The sequence below is a fragment of the Chiroxiphia lanceolata genome, chromosome 2 (genome assembly GCF_009829145.1).
Source record: "Chiroxiphia lanceolata isolate bChiLan1 chromosome 2, bChiLan1.pri, whole genome shotgun sequence".
Lineage (NCBI taxonomy): Eukaryota > Metazoa > Chordata > Aves > Passeriformes > Pipridae > Chiroxiphia > Chiroxiphia lanceolata.
The window spans coordinates 114,514,467-114,534,771 of NC_045638.1; the positions used below are offsets into that span (position 1 = coordinate 114,514,467).

Genomic DNA, 20,305 nt, shown 5'->3' on the forward strand with positions numbered 1-20,305 from the left:
TTTCTTCCCAGGAGTGGAGAGCTTTTGTGGCATGCAACAGTTAGTAACAAATCAATGGCATAAAATGTGACCGTGATAACTATGAGCAGCTTTAATATGGTGCATAGAGCTTTCAACTTCCGAAAGTCCCAAAGCCCTCTGAGGACAACCCTGTTATCATTAAGAGCAGGCTCATCCTAATTTTTAGAGCTCTGCTACTGTCGCTTCCAAGCATGTATGTGACAGCTTGGGAAAAGGGAACACTTCCCCTCTCTGGAAGTGTCCAAGGCCAGGTTGGACAGGGCTTGGAGCAACCTGGTCTAGTGGAAGGTGTCCCTGCCCATGGCAGGGGGTGGGACTGGATGATTTCTAAGGTCCCTTCCAATCCAAACCATTCCATGAGATAGGAGGGACACCAGTACATATTTTTGGAAGAGGACTATTCTGATTAAAGGCTTTTGACACAGAAAGAAGAATATTTCAAGAATATTCAGCATTCCTTTTCCAGACTTTCCAAATAAAAAGTCAATCCTTTTAGGCTTCTTACTAAACTCCATTCCTTTGTACAGTAGGTTGTAAAACAAACTCGGGGTTACAGAGGACTCTCTCTGAGTGTCAGCCTGTAGCAATAATCACAGTGGTATTTGGCTCCTGGATGGAAAAGTATCAAGGTGCCAAACCACCTTGTTCTAATTAAACTTCCTGATGACACCTGATCTATTAATAGAGAGCACAGCATGACTTCTCCAGTTGCTGGCATAGATGAGGAAGGTCATCCTCGCTGCGGTCACAACCAACAGCAAAGGACAAGGCTCACTGAAGCCAAGGAGAGATTCCCAGAGAAGCCTGCTCTGGAATTCACATATGCACAGGCTGGACTTCAGGCTGGTGTTCCCAAAACTTTTGGGGACTGAAGCAAGTAAGACACAAATGTCCCAGAATGGCACCACTTTCCTTAACTCAGGTTAGAAGTCCTAAGTAGCACACAGGGCCTACACAGGAATGACTGACTTTTTACTCCCAATTTCCTTGTCTTCAGTTGGCACTGGATATTGCTTAATTTGTCAGGCTCCCTGCCCAGACAATACCATTAACAAACTCTCATTCACAGACAGGGGCTTACAGTGTCTTATCCCCATCACTGAATACAGTGGGCCCTCCTTGATGAGCAATTTCTGCTGGAAATAGAGGAATTATTTGCAGAATGGGAGGCACCTTGCCTACAGCCAGTCAGTGAAACATCATCCCAAGCAGAGAAAAGAGAAGCACTACACGTACAGTGAGATGGTTTTATTAATTCCTACCAAAATTCTAACAGCAAGGGCTCGTATTTTTTAGCTTAATGAATTTCAAAATATTATCTGTATACCATTAGATTCAGTTTTCTTTTTGGTTTCCTGGGGAGGGAGGGGAAAAAAAGAATCTGGAGTGGATTTTAGGAGCTGAAGACTCTTCTGGCAGATCAGCAGGCAAGAGGAATCACTGCCCTTCCCAACGGAAAGGACCACACAAACAAGCTGCAAACACCTGACACATAAATACGTGGTATCACAAGTTGCTCCAAGCTCCTGGAAAATTCATGTGACATCTGCAAGTACTGGATCTGTGTAGGCACAATCAGAAGTGACTGAGCAAGGCATGGTTGTGTAGGAGGAATGTGATGTCTCTAGGTGCAATGCAGTGGGAAGGCTTGTTACAAGATGTCCAATATCTGTGGGCATCACAAAGCAACTCTGTTTTTCTCCCTATGTACACATTCTCCATGGGACAGAAATAGTCTTCTGCAGGTCAAACCCGCTACTACAGCACTGTGCTGTGTGTGGGTGGTGTGTGGGACATGAGAAGGAAGTACCACTGCTGTGAGGGCAGCAGGGTCAGCACATCCCTCATGCCGCTCCCACCGCTGCAGCTGATCCCCTTCCCTGTGCCCCAACCCATCCCTTCCTTCCCTTCTGCTTCACTAGCCATGCATGGCTTCCATGTCAGAAGGGATACATCGTGAAACATTTCTGCAAGGCAATATAAATGACTGGTTTTCATTTGAAAAGGTTGTTTTTTGCTTTTTCCCTACATGAAAACCTACCCGTGGCATGACAACATGGGACTTTTAATGGGTAAGGCCCCACGTGCCTCAAACTGTGACCTTTTCAGTACTTCACATCCACTGGCATTAATCCTATGAGAATGAAGGGTTTTCCTTAAAAAACTGCATGGAAAAGATCCTGGGCTGATCCCACAGCGTGGGCAGCAGGGAAGGGGGGGATTCTGCCCCTCTGCCCCCTCAGGTGAGACCCCCCTGCAGAGCTGCCTCAAGCCCTGGGGAACAGCACAGCAAGGACATGGAGCTGCTGGAAAGAGTCCAGGGGAGGCACCAAGATGATCAGAGGGATGGAGCAGCTCTGCTGGGAGGGAAGGCTGGGAGATTGGAATTGTTCAGACCTGATTGTGGCCTTCCAGGACCTGAAGAGAGTCTTTAGGAAAGATGGAGAGAGACTTCTTACAAGGGTCTGGAGTGATAGGACAAGGGGGAATGTCTTCGAACTGACAGAGAGCAGGTTTAGACTGGATATTAGGAAGAAATCCTTCCCTCTGAGGGTGGTGAGGGCCTGGCACAGGTTGCCCAGAGAAGCTGTGGCTGCCCTACCCCTGGAAGTATCCAAGGCCGGGTTGGACAGGGCTTGGAGCAAGTTGGGACAGTGGAAGGTGTCCCTGCCCGTGGCAGGGGGTGGAACTGGATGAGCTTTAAGGTCCCTTCCATCCCAAACCATTCTGTGAATCCATAACTCCAAATCAGTAGATCGTCACCTTGAGGAAGCTCTCCAGGTGGCAAAATACATGTCCCCTTCCCAGGAAGGAATCATGTGGCAGGGCAGTACTACACTAGGAGCTGAGGAAAAATCCCACTGAGGTGGCAGAGAAGCTGGTCTTCAAAAACATGATTTTTTTTTCAGCATGCCCTCAGATACTCAGTCTCTTCAAGACGTAAGCCAGCACCACTCCATTTGGGTCACAAGGGCTTTTTGGTTTTGCACCAGTTTGAGAATGCAGTCTCTTGTTTATGTGAGCTGTAAGGACCTGCAGGACAGTGCAATTTTATTTTTCGCTCTGACGAATGATGACGTGGGGGCACATCCTACCACAGAGAAGCTTCTTCATCAGAGACACAACAAGAGAACAACTTTGTAAGCCCCTTGAACCAGACCCACCTGGAAGAGGAAAGCATCCCCAAGGGAGTTGCTGAGACAGAAGACAAAGTCCTTCTTGGGGTGCTCAGGCACAGCCTGCACGATGCTGTTCTCCACCCAGACAGCGTGTTTTGGGATGCTGTTGTGGTCAATGCCAGACCTGCCATCAGTCTCATAGAAGAACAACGTGCACCCTGCAAGAGACCATCCTGTGTTAGCAAGTAAGACGTTTAAATGCCACCCTGCATCTATTCAGTACTGAGACTCAGGACTGTAAATAAACTGGCACAGGGAGGATTTGCCAGGGCCTGTCCAGGTTTTCAGCCTCACAGTGGAGAGCACCAGCAACTGCCCAGTTTTCAGCCCCACAAGGTGGGGTTTCCATGACACGGGGACACCAAGCCCTGACCCAGCAGGTCTTTTTGCTCTCCCTAGGATTGCCAAAACAGAGCTGAGAAAGTCATGGGCAGTAAAATACAGCTCCAGACAAGAAACTTCATAACAAATCCCGAAGTGGGGGTCATCCACTGCCACCCCGTGTGTCCCCTGAGGGTGACAGCCAGCTGTGAGCCAGCCCTGGGAGCAGACAGGCCCCCAGGCACAGCCCAGCCTCAGCCTCTGCAGCTGCAGCTACAGTCCCTGCAAGGCAAAGATCAAGCAATTTAATTACTGGATGCAGACAGTAACTGGAATTAAAATGGGCTGGAATGAGCTGTCCTCGCTGACTGACAGACAAAAAGCTCAAAGAGGAACACATGTTAGCTGGGGACAGCAACCAACCTGCTTAGTGTTCCAAAATAATCTTTACAATCCTCTCAGGGAGGGAAAAAAAAAGCATACAGCAAGTCTAAAATTTGGGAGATTCCAAAAAAAAAAAGGAAGAAAAAAAAAGGTCTCCTCTCCAACCTTCCCACATTATCTCCAGTTGGTTTTATGCTGGCACACACTTTCTGTGCCACTGGAACCAGCCGTCTCAGTGTAAAGGGATGGCCTGTACCCAGCCTCTCAGAGAAGTATTTGCAGCCAAACAATGGCAGCTGCTCACTTCAAAGCCAGGGTTAAACACTGGCAGTATTAAGGCACAGCAATCCAAGGCGCTAACACTCCACTTGAGTCAAAGCACTTCAAAACAACTCTACTCCCTGCTCATCCTTCCCCTTTTTCCTCCCAGATGGCCCTTTGTTTGCCTGCTCCTCACAGCAAGACCTTCCTGCCACAGGGCCCCCCTTCCAGGGGATTAGGGCTGTCCCCTGCCCCTCACCTCCCTTTCTCCTCTTCCATTTCCCCATCCCTCTAACCACCCCAAGGAAAAGCTGGCTCCTAACTTTGCTGTTGCTTTTAAAATAGCGCTGCAAATTAAAAACAAACAAGTGCTCTAAGTGTGGGGAGGACAGGGTTTAACCATGCTGAGCTTTCTGGATGATCCCACCAACAGCAGGAGACACGGCTCTGCCTCCCCTGTCTCCAGTACTGGTGGAGGAGAGAGAGGCCAGTCCCCAAACTGGTTTCCTGCTGATGAACCACATGAAGATTAATTAGAGGTCACACCAGGAGGTCAGCTCCTGAGCTCCACTGCTCCATTAACACCTCTGTGCATTTATGAGCACGTGCCTTGCAGGAACTGCAGAAATTTTGGGAGAAAAGGGTCTGTGTCCCAGGCAGCTGAGGAGGGATGCTCAGGATGGGTGACACAGCCAGAGCAAACGTCCACCAAGCCACACTCCAGCCTCAGTGGAGGCTTGAGTGTCTTTTTGTCTATGCTGTGAAGCCCAATAGGTGCAAGAGGAATGCACACCAGGGCAGAGCCCCTGTCTGAACACAGGCCACTGGTACCACCAACAAACTCCCACCATCACATGCCCACAGCTGCACACGGATATTTAGTTTGTCAGCAAGCCACGGACAAACCTCCTAAAGGAGACACTCAGGGAAGCCACCCTGGGTGGTGCCAGCAAGACATGAACCCCAGTGCTGTGCAGCACAGCCACGTGCCTCGGGCTGCACACACGGCACAGGTGGGAGCACATCCACAGCCATCAAACACAACCTCCTCTGCAAGGCAGCGGGACCATTCCTCAGACTTTACGTTAACTCCCCTGAAGCTCAGAGCAGCTTTTGTAAGGCCACTGCTTTCACCATCCGTAGCGATTCCCAACCCACAGGACGCCTTCCCTGTACCTTTCAGGGAAACCCAGTAGTGCTTCCACTTCCTGCGCGTGGCCGACTCCACTTTCTTGTTCTTCTTGTGCACCAGGAAGTTCTTCACGGCCAGGGCTCCCGCTTTCCTCACGGTGCCCTGGGCGGCCGTCAGCAGGATGTCGGACTGGCCGGGGGAGCTGAGGGTGCCGCTGCTCTGCTCGTCGCTGAGGGCAGAGCCAGCCTCCTCCAGCTCCCCGCTGTTGGCCGTGCTCATCTCCAGCTCCCGGCGGAAGTTCTCGTACACGCCCTGGCGGAGCCCATCGCCCGTGGAGCTGCTCCCGCTGTCGCTGCCGATGAAGGCCCGGCTGGCTGTCGGGGAGTAGCTGGAGGTGGTGGCATTGGAGCGCCGGGACAGCAGGTCGGTGTCGGTGGCCGCTCCCTCGATGCCGCTGTCGGTGAACTCGCTCCCCTCGCCGGCATTGACGTCCTGTTTGCAGGAGAGACACAGGGTGAGACAAACCCCTTCTGGAGACACCAACTGAACCCCAGACTGAGGTGGCACCACAGCTCTTCACACCCCCGTTCCGTCTGGCAGTGGAAATCCCTCATCTCTTCTCCTTCTGGAGACGAACCACTGGAAGAAAAGGTGGGGTAGGCAGAGCTTCCAGTTTAGGACAGACCAGTCACACATGCACGATTCCAGGTGGTGCCTCTGCAGCCTTAGCAATTTGGAACATAAGATGCAGCAGCATCTGTTTACATCAAGCCAAGTTAACAGTGCTAAAGGTTTTGCAAAAGAAGAACATATGGCAGCAAAAACTGGCAGTGTCGAGAAAAGCAGCGACCAGCCTACGCATTTTGAGAAGAAAACATTGATATTGTGCACTCACACCTACAGCTGAAGACACATTTTAGACATCCCAGGACTGCCCTTTGCAAGTTATGTAACTAAAAAGGCACTTTTTTTTTTTTATCCTGATACCTTAATGTATTTAGAGATTATTTCTGTTTTGCATCACTTGTACATCGCAAACCCTAACGGTGGGCCATGTGATAACCCCTGCCAAACCCCCTGGTGACAGACCCAAGCCTTCCTGGTCCCCAAGAACATGCAGTTTAAGGATCAGAAGAGAAAGAATACAGTCAGTTTGAGCAAGACAGGAAAAAACACAACTGAATTGGGGTTTTGAAGGCTCAGTGACTCAGCCTGACCCCTGCTACAAGGCTACAGCCCCAAGGGGGATCACCACCAGCATCTCAGTATCTACAGACATTTGTGGCAACTTTTGAAGGAGAACAAATAAAGGCCAAGCCCTGTAAGTGGAAAGAAACATATCAGGTACTCAGGAGAAGACAGAGCCAGGGAAGAAGATGCGAAGAGGTGAGAAATAAGGCCAAAACAACAGAGATTTCAGCCTCTATCTCTCCTGCAAGCTGGTGCTTGATTTATAAGTTAAAAAAGAGGAGTCTCTGAGAAGAGGTAGTAGAATGAAGTATTTATTTTGAGAGAAAACAAGCTTCCAGATGTTGGTTCAAGCACCAGTTTTCTCTGTATCCAAGAACAGCCCTGTGGAAACAAATAAACTCTCCACCAGCTCTGTTCGAAACCATCCTCCCATGGAGCAAGAGCTGGATGAGGAAACCTTAGCAGAGAGGAGAGGTTGACCAACTTTTAAGGCATTAATTTGTAATAGATGAGGCCGTTCTTCCTAAGAGCCACCTCTCAAGGGAGACTTGGAGTCCAGCTGGAAGAATAAGCACTTCCTTCCCTGCTCAGTGAGCACAGCTATCCAAGTCCAAGCAGCCTGGTCTAGTGGAAGGTGTCCCTGCCCATGGCAAGGGGTTGGAATTAGACGAGTTTTAAGGTCCCTTCCACCCCAAACCATTCTGTGATTCTATGCCATACAAAAAGTAAAGAGTTAATTCTACAATCTCAGCTGAAGTAACTTTTAGGAAGCATATCTCATGCTTTAATTAAAATTAGTTGATTTAAGAAAACAAAGAGCTACTAAAACAGACGACTGACCTGAGGGAGATACAATTTGTGATCATGCATGCATGAAACTTTCTTGGTGCTTTTTAGCAGATAGAGTATTTTTCTAAAAACTGAAGGCCCAGTTCTGCAATGCAGGCTCCCAGTGTGCCACAGCCTTCTCCTGTAACCTTGGTGAGACACTGCATTAGTTGCCTCAGTTTCCCTGTCCACAAAGGGGGATTACACGCTGTAACTAATACATGGCCATAACAGTTCACTATTTATAAAAAAACTCAAGGATGGAAGACTCAGAGTGACTGCTATATTTGCTCATGAGCTTTAACTGTAGTACATTTTGCAAACATCTTGATAATCTTTACCACAATGATGGCAGAATGGGTCAAAAGATCCTTTCAGTGTCATGCTGCAGCCCTGCTCCCAATCTCCCTCTGCTCCCTGCACTCCCTCTTCCACTCGTAAAAATCTCGTATCAAAGACTTCGGGACAACCCATTCAAGGCCTGCAGGAGGAGGAGGGTCTGAGCACACAAAGGTCAGAACAGTTCAAACCCCACAGTTTGGAGCCAATATTGTTCGGGCTCGTGAGTTATGAGGCGCAGCACTGAGGGAGCTCAGTGCCTTCGGAAGCGTGTGTGGCACGAGGTCGGGCCTGGGGTCAGGGGGGTTAAGAGTGTTCCCTGCACAGCTCTCTGGCTGCTGAGCTCCTGCTGCAGCGTCAGCTCCTTCTCATCCCTGGGTAGGAAAAGCTCTGCCCCGGCCTCGCAGTGCTACACTGAGAACAGACAGTTCAGCAGAAAGCACAGAGGTTCAGTGTTCTGCTTCCACGGGGATTTGAGGGGGTAACAGTCCCAAGCCAAGAGCAAACCGTAGCAGGGTTTGACGAACACAGCGCTGGGGGCACAGAACCACTCCCGCACACTGGCAAACAAGGATGCTGGAAGTTGAGCATCCCAGCTCCCACCATTGGCAGGATGGCTCTGGGCTGGTGAGGTGGCTGAGGAATCACAGAATCATTTCACAGAATCATCTAATTTGGGTGGGAAAAAGGCCTTTGAGATCAATCGAGTTCCCCCTGTGCCCCATCCCCACCTCGTCCCCCAGCCCAGAGCACTGAATGCCACCTCCAGTCCTTCCTTGGACATCTCCAGGGATGGGGACTCCACCACCTCCCTGGGCAGCCACTTCCAAGGCCTGACCACCCTTTCCAAGAAGAAATTCCTCCTGATGTCCAACCTGAACCTCCCCTGGCACAGCCTGAGGCCATTTCCTCTCCTCCTGTCCCTTTTCCCCAGGAGCAGAGCCCAACATCCCCCCCCCGGCTCCCCCCTCCTGTCAGGGAGTTGCAGAGCCAGAATGTCCCCCCTTTTCTCCTGGCTGACCTCCCCCAGCTTCCTCAGCTGCTCTTGCTGCTCCAGCCCCTTCCCCAGCTCCGTTCCCTTCCCTGCACACGCTCCAGCCCCTCAGTGTCCTTCTTGTCCTTATGGTCCTCGAAGTGGACACAGCACTTGAGGTGCCTCAGCAGCGCCAGCACAGGGTGGACACAAAAGCTTTGATGTCCAGCTTCCAAGTACCTGCTGACAATGCCACCACAGGCCACTGCCTGGAAGCAAAGCCAAGATTGTGTGACCTTGATGAGAGCTATTTAAAAATTACTCACATTTCCTGCTCGGGTTCTCAAAGAGCCCCACGGGCAACAGCAACACCTCTCTCCTCCAAGGAAGACTTGTTCCAGGTCCAGGATGGGATGCACCACAAGGGCTTGCTAACCCAACAGGCTTTTCACTGCTCTGCAGAAGGAGTTTCTAGGCAAAGACTGCTGAGGCTGAACTACAGCCACGGCTCAGCCTTCACTGCTCACCCCTCTGACCCCTGTCCAGTGTCCCTGCGGCTCTCCAGCACGATGGCATGTGCCAGGCACATCACAGGAGCTGGGAGACAGCTGAAGAGAGCAGAATGCACATTCCTGACACCCATGGTTTGGGGCATTGTACCCACATTATAACAAATCACCAGCACTGGCGCTGCTGCCATCGAGGAGCTCTGCTTCATTCCACTGGTTTAAAATCCCAGCGAGGACACTGCCCCTGATATTTTGCACCTTGACAGGGATCTTGTTTTGTACTGTCAGGCTGGCAAGCAGCTGTCTCCACACAGAGGAGTCTTTTTGTCCAGAGAGATCATTCCAGGTTGGAACTAAAACCTGTGCTGCCCTGCTTGTCCTTCCCGCTGGTGTTTCCTCAGTGTCGGCCCTGGGAGGACAAGAAGGCAAAGCAAGGGGGGAGGTGGAGATCATTCCATCAGTCACACCAAGCAGAAAGCATGCAGCAAAGAAAAGAAAGCACACTTCCTCTAAGACACAGAGATGGGGGAAGCCGTGGGAACAGCAGGTCTTGGCATTTTGCAGACACAGCAGGTCTCAGTCCATGGGGAAAACAGACGGAATAAACAGGGGCTTTGTTGCTCCGACTGAAGATTGCTCTGTGGAGGGCAGGGAGAGAGGCACGTCGAGACCACTGGCTGGAGGAGGGAACTAACCAAGCTCTGGGACTGTGATGTGATGGGGAGATCAGGAAGCACAGCTCCCACCAGGATCTGAGATCCTCTATGCTGCTGAAGGAGACAGAGCAGCACCACTCCTTACCCTGGCAGTGTCACCGTATCGGCTGTAGGTGCCCAGGGTTTATGAAAGCAGGCTCAGCAGACAGGGATGAAGGGAAAGGTGGAATGACTGATGCCAGGGAGAATCTGAATGGTGCCATTGTTACCAACAAGGGCACAGTGAGGCCCAGCAATCAGGCCACGTGCCAGGGCAGCTACCACAGCCCCCGGAGCATCCGAGTGAAATGAACTGGAACGAGTTATCACAGCCCCATCAAACTGCACAGAACAATTCAACTGATGAACCAACTGGGTAAAATGCTAGTGGAAGAATTAGCAACCCACTTAAATATAGGTGTTTTCTCCACATAAACACTGGGTTTCAGGCAAAACAAGCCAGTAGGCAATGAAGCTATAATGCAAGCTACATCAGGCTAATGTACCTGTTGTACCTTTTGCATACTCATGTGACACTCATACACTGTATAGAACCATAAAATATGCTGAGTTGGAAGGGACCCATCAGGATCATTGAGTCCAACTGCTACATAACATTTGTTAAATATTTTTTGCTAGATTTAGAAGACATACAGGGGGAAAAAAACCTTTTGCTTTAGAAAAAAACGCCTACTTTCAGCTAGCAAAAACCAGGAGAAAAGTTTTGGGGCATGTTCCAAGTGTCTTTGTCCTCTTGTTGAACATATTTGGTGCTGGCCTTTGCTAGCAAGAGACACTGGATGGGATAAGCCTTGCCAAGCTCTCTGGCTCATGACTGGACACAGAGCACTTGCAATACACCAGTTCACTTTGCAAACTTCCCACCAGCAGTCCTGCTACAGACACTACTGAAATGCCTTGGTGAATCACCTTCTCCTGCCCCACTGACAGCAGTGATTCATGGCCACTTGGGGGCTGATTTAGCAGGGAAAAAATTTTACTTCCCTAATATAAACAGCTCCTTATGTGGTTAATGCTTCTTTCTAAATTAATCATTAGATTAAAAGTATGACTGAGTGGGTTTTTTCCTTGGAAGGGGGTCCCTCTGAGAGAATGCACATCCTTTGTTCTCTGTCCTGTTTAGCAACAGAGCAATCAGGTGCTCACGGCTCAGCAAGAGCCAGAGATTGCACACAACCTGTCTGGCTGCTCCTTAGGCAAGAACCACAGGATACATTTCAAACGGGTGAGCAGCCTGATGGTTTGCATACTTTTATGTGACTGTGTCCCTTTGAAGCTCCCATGTACAAAAAGATTGGCCTGATAAGTGTTTTTCCTTTCTTTTCAGTACTGACTCCACCATCATTTGCTGGTCAAGGAATGGCTTGCTGAAAATCCAAATTAAATCCTTTCTCCACAGTCACATGAGCACCTGGTAACGCATGAGGAGATTGATCTGTCTTGAAAAGATGCAAAACATAACAAGAAGCAAAAATAAATCATAAAATGCAATTGAAACCTGAGTGGGAGAAATGGGTTGAATTGAAACCTGAGTTGGTTTTAAAGCTGTGGTGGAGAAACACAAAAGCAGCTCCACAGCTCAGTTTGCTGTTGGATTGGTCAGGTCTGGTTTACACCTTCCAGGAGGGCTCCCAAGTCGAGTGAGGTACAGCTACAAGACAACTCCAATTTGTATGTGGACACCAGGCTGAGATAGTGGGTTTGTTTGGGAATTCGAAGAGATGGGATACTGATATGGACAAGCAGCTTTGGTTCCTACTTCTGTGCACTCACTGCACTGGGCAACAGCTCTTTAGATCAAGAAATAAACAAAATAAACAAACAAACTCTTGAATGTGTCCTTACAGCTGCTCAGAGGGGTTTAATAAGCAAGCAGGTTTGGGTCATGGTTCTCTGAAATCAAGTTTGCTCCGTACAGAAAAGGTCCTAGCCTATACCTCTGGATACTTCTCCTAGTAATGAGCTTCAGTCTTATTACAAAAGGATGAATCACAGTCACAGGTTTCTGGGCAATAATTGCTGGGAAAATCTTAAGGCATGGATTTCACTGGATTTGGTTCCAGGATTCCTTCGTGAACTTGTCTTGGTGAGTGCTGTACAGAGTAATTTGGCACCACGGAAGGACAGACAAGGTGCCAGGCACCCAGAAGATACTCAAATATGGGAGTATCCATTCCCCTTCAAGGAGCCTGGTTTTCTTACCTGACTTAGATGCCCTACAAAGCAAATTATGGACCCACAGGGACTCCTGCAGCAGTCAGGAAAGTACAGCCCTGGAGTCGTGAGATAGAAAGGGTTGAAAATGAAACTGTCCCCCACAAAGCTGCAAGGAAATGCATGTGACAGCTTCACCTTTCTCTCCAAGGTGGAGATCTAAAGTAGATAATTCCATGAAGGAGAATCAAGCTCTAACAGGGTTAGGTTATTTTTGTTCACTGAAGCCAAGAAGAGGCAAATCTCCCTGAGAAATGCAACAGAGAGGGCAGATATGGGAAAGGGGCTACTAGAACAGCAGCTTGAAATCAAAATGTATCTGGGAGGAGTTCACCTGAACAACCACCCAATTTAAGGGAGCAGGGAAATGCCTGTCATCTGGGATGATAACTAGTCACGGGATCACATGCTGAAGCTCTCTGGGAAGAAACATTTCGATGGAGCACTTCACTGGAAAGGAGCACTCCTGCAAACTGCATCCACCTAAGTAAGCACAGCCCAGCAAACAAGCAGCTGGGACAACCTGTCTGTGATTTCTGAGAGTAAAATACTTGAAACTGAAAACATGCAGCATATATAACTTTACTGAGAATACAATTATTGCCAATAGCACAAGCACTTCAGATGTATAAATGACAAAGTATTACTGTTTAAAAACAACCCATGCCTGAATGGAGCTAGATCAAATATCAGGAGTGGTGACTTGCTTTCCCTTGGCTTCCGACCAAGAGCAAAGGAAGAAAAACAAATTAAGATCTTTGAGGGAGTATCAAAATATTTGCCAGTGAAGACCAAAACACCAATTTTCACATGCTCCTTTCCCTGAAAATATTGGGGCAGAGTTGTGTGCTCTGAAGGGAGTGACTATTTGCTTTAAAATACCTTGAAGAGGAAATACCTGATCTAATCTCCTCCATGTGGGAAGGGCAGCCCAGTGACAGAGCAGGGAAGACCTTCCTTCAGGCTCACTCTGAATCCACTTCCAGTCAGCCAGGCTATTTGGTCTAGACTTTAAATGGGGCTGGTCATTCACACCCACCACACCAGCACCCTTGTGGATTCACAAGGAGTTCACACTGGTGCAAGCTCAGGCTGCCACAAGAGCATGTGGTTTCCCCTTCCCCCAGCCCATTCCCAGTCCTTCCTTCCCCTGGGAGCCCTGTGGCTGGTGGCTGGAGGCAGAGACATTTGGGTTTAACAGGGCTGTTTGCCTGGGGGCTCAGCACAGTGACCTGTGCTCCCCGGGGGGATTCAGGTCAGAGCCACCTGAGCCAAACCTTCCCGCTCACAGATCTCCAGCTTCTGGGAGACTTGGCTCAGGCTGCATCTGAGACCTTGGGAACAACCTCTGTCTGAAAGGCACTGCGGGAACCAGGGCTGGAATCAGTGACATCCACACTGCAGCTGCAAACCAGGAACATCTTGATTTTAGCTACTTACTAACCTACGTGTCATTAATTATCATTTAACGATGCACAACTTTGTCTGTATTTCTTTCCTTGATTCCATCTGGAGTCAAATGACTAAGATTAAAGGTCTGTGTCAGTCTGATTAGGAATCACACTTAGGTTGAAAACAGCCGTTTTTCCAGACTACAGACAGGATTGCTTTAATAGGAGCAGAGCTTCAGCTGCTGGAGATGCTCTGCCTGGAAAAGCCATGGCCAAGGAGGGCTATAAGAGCAGGTTGGAAGGTCACAAGTGCTCTGCAGAGAGTGAACAGGATGCAGGGAAAGCCAGGAGCAGAAAATTATTTCAGAAAAGAGAATTCATGGGGGACAGGTCAACCCAACAGCCTTGGATGCATTCCTTGCACAGGAAGCTCAAATCTCTAATCTTCTGCCCTAAAGGAAAGTTCACCCCATACTCTCCCAGTTTCTTTCTTCTTTTCCTGGGCAGTTGGTAGTGGGGGATCAAGGTATTAGGCTGGATGCTGCTTTCATGGGACTGACCCAGTGTGGTCTTTGTACATGTTGAGGTGACATCCTCTATGCCACAAAACCGTTTTCTGAAAAAGTTTCACACAACTTAAACACAGGTATCAGCTCTCTGGAGTTCAGCCATCCTATGGAGCATAATGGGACACTATAACCTGTTACAAAATTCCCTGAGATAGTAAAAAAAATAATATCGACTGGAAAGACTGTCTAATTTTAGACTGGTTTCTCTGTACGCCCTGATCTAATTTCCACAAAACCACTTGGTTTCATCTCCTGCATATTCTGCAAAATTTTTTTTACGTAGGATTTTATTTTTTATTTAAGTTTTGAGGATCCCAAATTCCTTCAGGCTATCTAGAGAGGCCTAAAAATAGTAATAAACTTGAAGAAAATTGGACAAAAGGGGATTTAACAAGCCAAGGACACAGCCTGGGGCTGGCGCTGAAGCCGGTGCAGTTTCCAAGTCAGTCGGGCAGGAAGTTTGTTCCCTTTCTCCCTTCTCTATTTCACAACTTACACTGCACTGGACACGGTAAAAAATCCTTTGTTTTCCCTGCAGAGCTGTTGCTCCTTCTCAGAAGTCCTGTAAACAAACTGGAGTGCCCCATGGGAACACTGGAATTGAGCTTTCCAGAGGAAATCAAAAAGCTCAGAGAGGAACGAGGGAAGGAGCCATCCTCCTTGTGAGAGGGGACCACGGGGAAACGCTTTGGCCACTGTGTCCCCCTGGATTTTACAGCACACAGGGTCCTCACCATGCTGTAAAAATGCTTGTAAAACACCATTAGTCCCCCACAGACATGGAACGGAATAAGGAGGTGGCAAGACAGGCTTGGAAGTGGCACAAAACCATATCTCAGTGTTCTCATCCCCTAATTCAAGGAATCATAGAAGGGTTTGGGTTGGAAGAGACCTTAAAGATCATCCAGTTCCACTCCCTGCCATGGGCAGGGACACTTTCCACTAGACCAGGTTGTTCCAAACCCCATCCAACCAGGCCTGGAACACTTCCAGGGATGGGGCAGCCACAGCTTCCCTGGGCAAATTCCCTTCTTGAAAGTTCAATTAGGGCTCGTAACAGCAGGGAAACAGTGGGTTACATTCGTCCCTGAACATCTATCAGGAGGAGCAGGAGGAGGAGGAAGGAGTCTCCTGCAGGCAGAGGTTTAGCTACAAACAGAACATAACAGGGCCATTTCACAAAATCTGGATCCCAACAAACAGGCTGTAGGATCCTGGGGATCTCACAGCCCACAGACAGAACAAGCTGTATCCAAACGGTGCTTGTCCCCCTTCAAGCAAAAATGGGTGAAAATGTCAGCCAATTAAGCCCTTTCCACCTACATCACATAAGCTCCAAAAGCCCAACATGATCCCAGCAGAGCTCTCCGGGAAGTCTCGCTCAGCAGATCCAAATCCTTAATGTTAAAGTGTTAGGAAGCAGAGCTGCTGCGTGGGTGCCCCAGAGCCACCCTGTGAGCACTAATCGCTTGTGCACATTGAATGTAATTATCTCTCCATAAAGCTCTCCTCAATTAGTGGAGAGTGACTCCCACCATTCAATTTAAGGTTTAAATTTGGAAGGGAGAGATTTTCTGCTGTGTTTTGGGGTGGGTTTTTTTCCCCTTTTAATGTAAGCCACGTACTTGCAAAGAACCCATGGATAAGGCATTAGAACAAAACATGTACAGCCATGATTCTGGCACCTTGTTTCTGTGACACATTCCAGGATAAATTTTTCCAGTGGTCAGCACTGCACAAAAAATACAGCTAGTCACAACTTCTAGCAAATTTAACATATAGAAACCATGGTGATGCACAGAACTAGACTAGTCAAAAGACACCTACAAGTGACCACCAGGACCTTCCAGGGCAGCTGAGACTAAAAAACTAGGCAAATATCCAAGCTACAACTTTCCAAAAACTGAAAGAAACACCCCACTGCCTAACACAACTCCAAATTTTTGTGAGAACTGGCAACAGGGGTCTGGGCAGAAACCTCACCCCTGGCTTTGAGGCTCCATGAGGTGACTCTGAACAAGGGAGCTACCTCTGCACTGTAACACCACAGAGGAGTGATAGGTCACTGGCCCAGAGGCCAAGAGGGAAAACCGTGTCCAACACATTACACTTGGCCCTGGGTCACCTTTGTGTGGTGCCCCTGTGGCCCTAAGATGTAACTCCTATTTCGTGGCATTGGGATGGGGGAGGCAGTTCAAAAGGCTGGTAAAAACACAAAGTTTTTGCCTCAGTGCACTGAGTTGTTTTTGTAGCATGAACTGCTCTACAGCCTGACAACACACACACAGGCTCTGGGGCACTGCTCAGCGTGGTCATCAGGAGTGTGAAGCTCGTGTAGAAAGTGTTGAAACTCTGGGAGGGCAGAGAGAGATAAAAGGTGCCAAGGAGCACATTAACAGCAAAGCAGCGAGGCCTTCAGCTCTGCATCTCAGCTCCCACCACCATCACTCTCCACTTCACAGGGGGGTGATGAGTAAAGAGGAGGAAAGTGCTGAGACACTGTTGGACTGGGGACCTGGCACAGACACAGCTGGGTCACTTCCCTCCAAAGCCACCTCATCAGGTTCACCAAGGAACTACTCCTTTCACTTTGTGTGCAAATTTGGACTTCCTTTTCGCTCTATCAAACACATAATGACAGTCATTTCCCTAAGCTTGCTAAAGGGAGGCTTGGGCTAACATGACTTGGCTGCTGACAAGAATCTTATACTTACTGGATGCTGCTGGGATTAAAGACTTGGGAGGAGGAATTTTGACCTTTCCAAAGCTTTAATTTTGTTGAATTTATCCATGGTAATAATCACTGCTGAGGCTCCTTATAGCCACCGTCTGCAGACTCGGGAGAGAGACATCTAGTGAAACCAGCCCCACAAAATTATTTCCCTGGGCATGGCTGAGGCCTCACAAAACACTACTTAAATTCATAACTTTCACTACCTGCCTCAAAGGAATCTTCTGAATGCCAGGACAGGCACCAAGAAGACGAAAAACAAATGCTTTGCTGTTCACCACGAACACTGTTCTCCTTTTCTTAAAAGCAGGCTGGAGGCAGCAGTTGCACCTGACAATCTCCACAAAAGCTGTTACCTCCAAGGCTGCCAAATAACATCTTTTTTTTTTCCAAGGGGCTTTACCTCCAAAAACTAAGAGCTGATTTTGAAGCACAAAGCTGCTGTTGTGGGATGCTGCAGCATCTGTCCCAGCATGTCATTTTTATATTTGGAAGCAGAGCATCTCCATAGCCAGGAAGTCACTCAGTGACCCCATCCCAGCAGCTCCCACGAGTCAGTGCCAGCCGAGGTGGGGGCACAGGCTCCTCTCTCCTGGTATCTCCTTTCTCTCCCTCTCTGCCACTGATCTGCCAGCAGAACCACTCTTTGTGGTGCTATGTAACTGCACCAGGCCAAGAAAAGCAGGGCAAATAAGAGTAAAATCCCAACAGCAGCCACCAAATTGCAGGAGTGGTGTTTGGAGGGGCACCCGACAGCAAAGCTCCTCTTGGCTCTGTGCTGTCTGTTGGAAGGATGAGGGCACAAGTCCTCCCTGGCTCGGAGAAGCAGCATCTTCTCCCTTCATCTCCATCCCCCACCATTTCTCAGTTTACAGCAGCCCCCTGTGCGGGGACAGCACTGCTGCGGGGTGACGTTTTGCACAGATGTGAATGTCAGCTAACTGGAAGAGTGAAATTTCAGCCCAGCCAGTGTTTACTACAGAGGGGAGGGGAAACACTCACGGGTTTCTTTGCCTCCAGCCATGAGTGCTCACAGGGTGCAGGCAGGGAAGGGTGACAGGGCAGGGAGGGCAGACAGGGGGGACACAACACGCACAAGCTCCGCAGTGGAGTGATGCAATTTGGCAGCTACCCTGGGAAAAAAGGCATTGTCAGCACTGCAAAGCATGCAGGAAATTCTTTAGCTGGCAAATGCAGATTTATCTTTTCCAGAGGCAGCAGAGAGTGGAAAAGGCCCAAAGAGAGCTGCAAATAAGGAAGGAAGCAGTGATGGGATCAAGACAGCTCTGGAGATCGGCTAGTTCAGCTCTGTCCTGGAAACATCCCTCTTCTTGGAAAAGGGGTATTGAAGGAAAACAGAGCCTGGGAGAACCTGGAAAACCTTCTGTCTACAGACCCAGCTCAGCAAATGCCACATCATAGGAGAAAAGTGTCTTACCTGAGTGGTTTTGGCCCTCCTGCCCTGCATGCTGCTGCTGTGGCTGATCTGGGGGTTGGTGGCCCCTTCGGAGAGGCAGTGTGACTTCCTGCAGGGCAGCGTGTTGTAGTTGCTGTAGGAAGAAGGTGCATCCTCGGTAGTGACTGAGGCCATCTTATGGCTCCCGATATCCGGGATGTCAGACACCAGGTTCCGGCAGTACCCTCCGAAGGCGTTCCGCGGGCCGCCATTCATGGCAGCGCCTGGGGTTTTGGGGGAATACAAGTCACTCATGGAGTTGGCACGTTGGCAGGCGACCAGGGGCTGGGGGCTGCCCCCGGCCTCCATGCCCGGGGTGGCCTCAACGTCCTTCTCCTCGGCCAAGCCCAGGATCTCCTCGTTGCTTGTCAAATGCTCCTGGCTGAGGTCAGAGAGCGAGAACTCCAGGCTGTCCTCGCGCCAGATGTCGGCGGACTTGGAGCGCTTCTTCTTGAAGCTGGCCGTGTCCATGAAGCCGGTCCCGTTGGCTGCGTACCGGTGTCCCCTGCCATCGCCCTCCGCCAGGAAGGGTGGCTCGTCGCCGTAGAGCCTGCTCTCCTCCGAGCCGGGCATGCTCTGCACGGAGGCGGCCGTGAGGACGGTGCTGCTGTCCACGCTGGGCGTCACCGACGAGTCGGTGTGGTAGGACACGGGCCGCAGGCCCATGTCCACGCGGTCCACCCACATGGGGCTCCCAAAGTCCTCCAGGTTGGCCTCAGGGGCAAAGGGCTCCAGGCCGTTCTCCGCCAGGGACTGGGGGATGCTGGGCGTGCTGCTGGAGCGGGTGCTCACCTCTGAGTTGCGGTGGATGATTTTGCCGGAGGAGGCGTGGCGGGAGCGGCGGGAGGCTTTGTTGGAGAGGCGCAGGGAGCGGGAGGTGTGCTTGCGGCCCAGGCTGGTGTGCTTGTCCCCGTAGAAGGCGTGCTCCACGCTCTGGCTCTCCGCGTTCCCCATGGCGTCACAGTCTGCGAGGGGAGAGAGCGGCACCGTTACGGGCTGCGGCCAAACACGCGCGGGAAGGAGACACATAGAAACACCCACGACACCAAAACCAGCCTTTTTCTTCTTAATTACTGAACCTGTCCCAAACCCTGCACCACAGAGTCCACTGGGTCTCACAGGACCCGCTGTAACTACAGCAGCTAATCCCACAGAATTAATTAAGTGGCTGTACCAGCAACCTTAGAAATACAACTCTGTTAAATGAGAATGTAGGAAACAGCCCTGCTGGTGTAAATGAAGAGTGTAGAATTCTAGAGGGAAGGATTGAGCCTTGAAGCCTGGTGTGAACTGGAACCAGCTTAGCACCAAAGTGCAATCTCAGCTCTGCACACATTCAGTCAACTCTCAGCGTCAGCTTTGTCATTCCAGCCAACAAACTCAAAAAAATCAACAGCTCTTGCTTATCTGCATGTAACAAGATGCCAAAAAGTAGAGGGATGTACACCTTTATCTGAGATTTCACTTTTTTTTTTTGCTAGGAACAGCAAGCTAAAGCACCAAAGAGCAAACTACAAATCCTACCATTTGGCAGCAAGCTAATGACAGGTTTGATTTCTGGAACAAAAAAACAGTGCAACATTAAGCAGGTACAGAAAGCCCCACACAAGAAAGCCATATTATGAAAAATAAATTAGCATGAGTGACTCAGACTATACAAAAATAACCTTTCCTTCCCACTCCCTCTGAAGCAGATAGCTAGATCCAAGTGCTTTGATCTGAGCTGGAATGCAGGGACTGGGTTTCTGTCCCCATCCCCATCCTCCTGCATTATTCACCCGTGCACATCCCGCCGGGAAACAGGTTTCCCATCCAGAAGGTGGGAGTGATGATCTGGTTCAACCTTTGGAAAACACTTTGAGGTCTGTGATCTCACTCAACAAATGTCAGAAATATTTTATAAGTAGTACTGGGTCCTTCTGGCCAAAGGGCAAGAAGAAGAATAAGAAAAGTAAATGTTAAAGTTCACAGCCATTCAAAATTAAACAGGAGATCCCAAATTACACGAGACAACTATATAGAGATAAACAGTCCATCAATCTTGAACAGAAATTCCAAGGCAAAACATCTTTGTTTTGAGGTATTTCCAT

The 20,305-nt window shown here is 49.4% G+C and overlaps 1 protein-coding gene across 1 annotated transcript in view; it reads right to left on the reverse strand.

The window, feature by feature from the left end:
• TIAM1 (TIAM Rac1 associated GEF 1) overlaps positions 1–20,305 on the reverse strand; it is a 136,226-nt gene that overhangs the window by 61,281 nt on the left and 54,640 nt on the right. The window contains 3 exon segments of the mRNA XM_032679472.1: positions 3,186–3,358; positions 5,343–5,790; positions 18,198–19,180. Coding sequence (XP_032535363.1) covers positions 3,186–3,358; positions 5,343–5,790; positions 18,198–19,169 — 1,593 coding nt within the window. The 5' untranslated portion in view covers positions 19,170–19,180.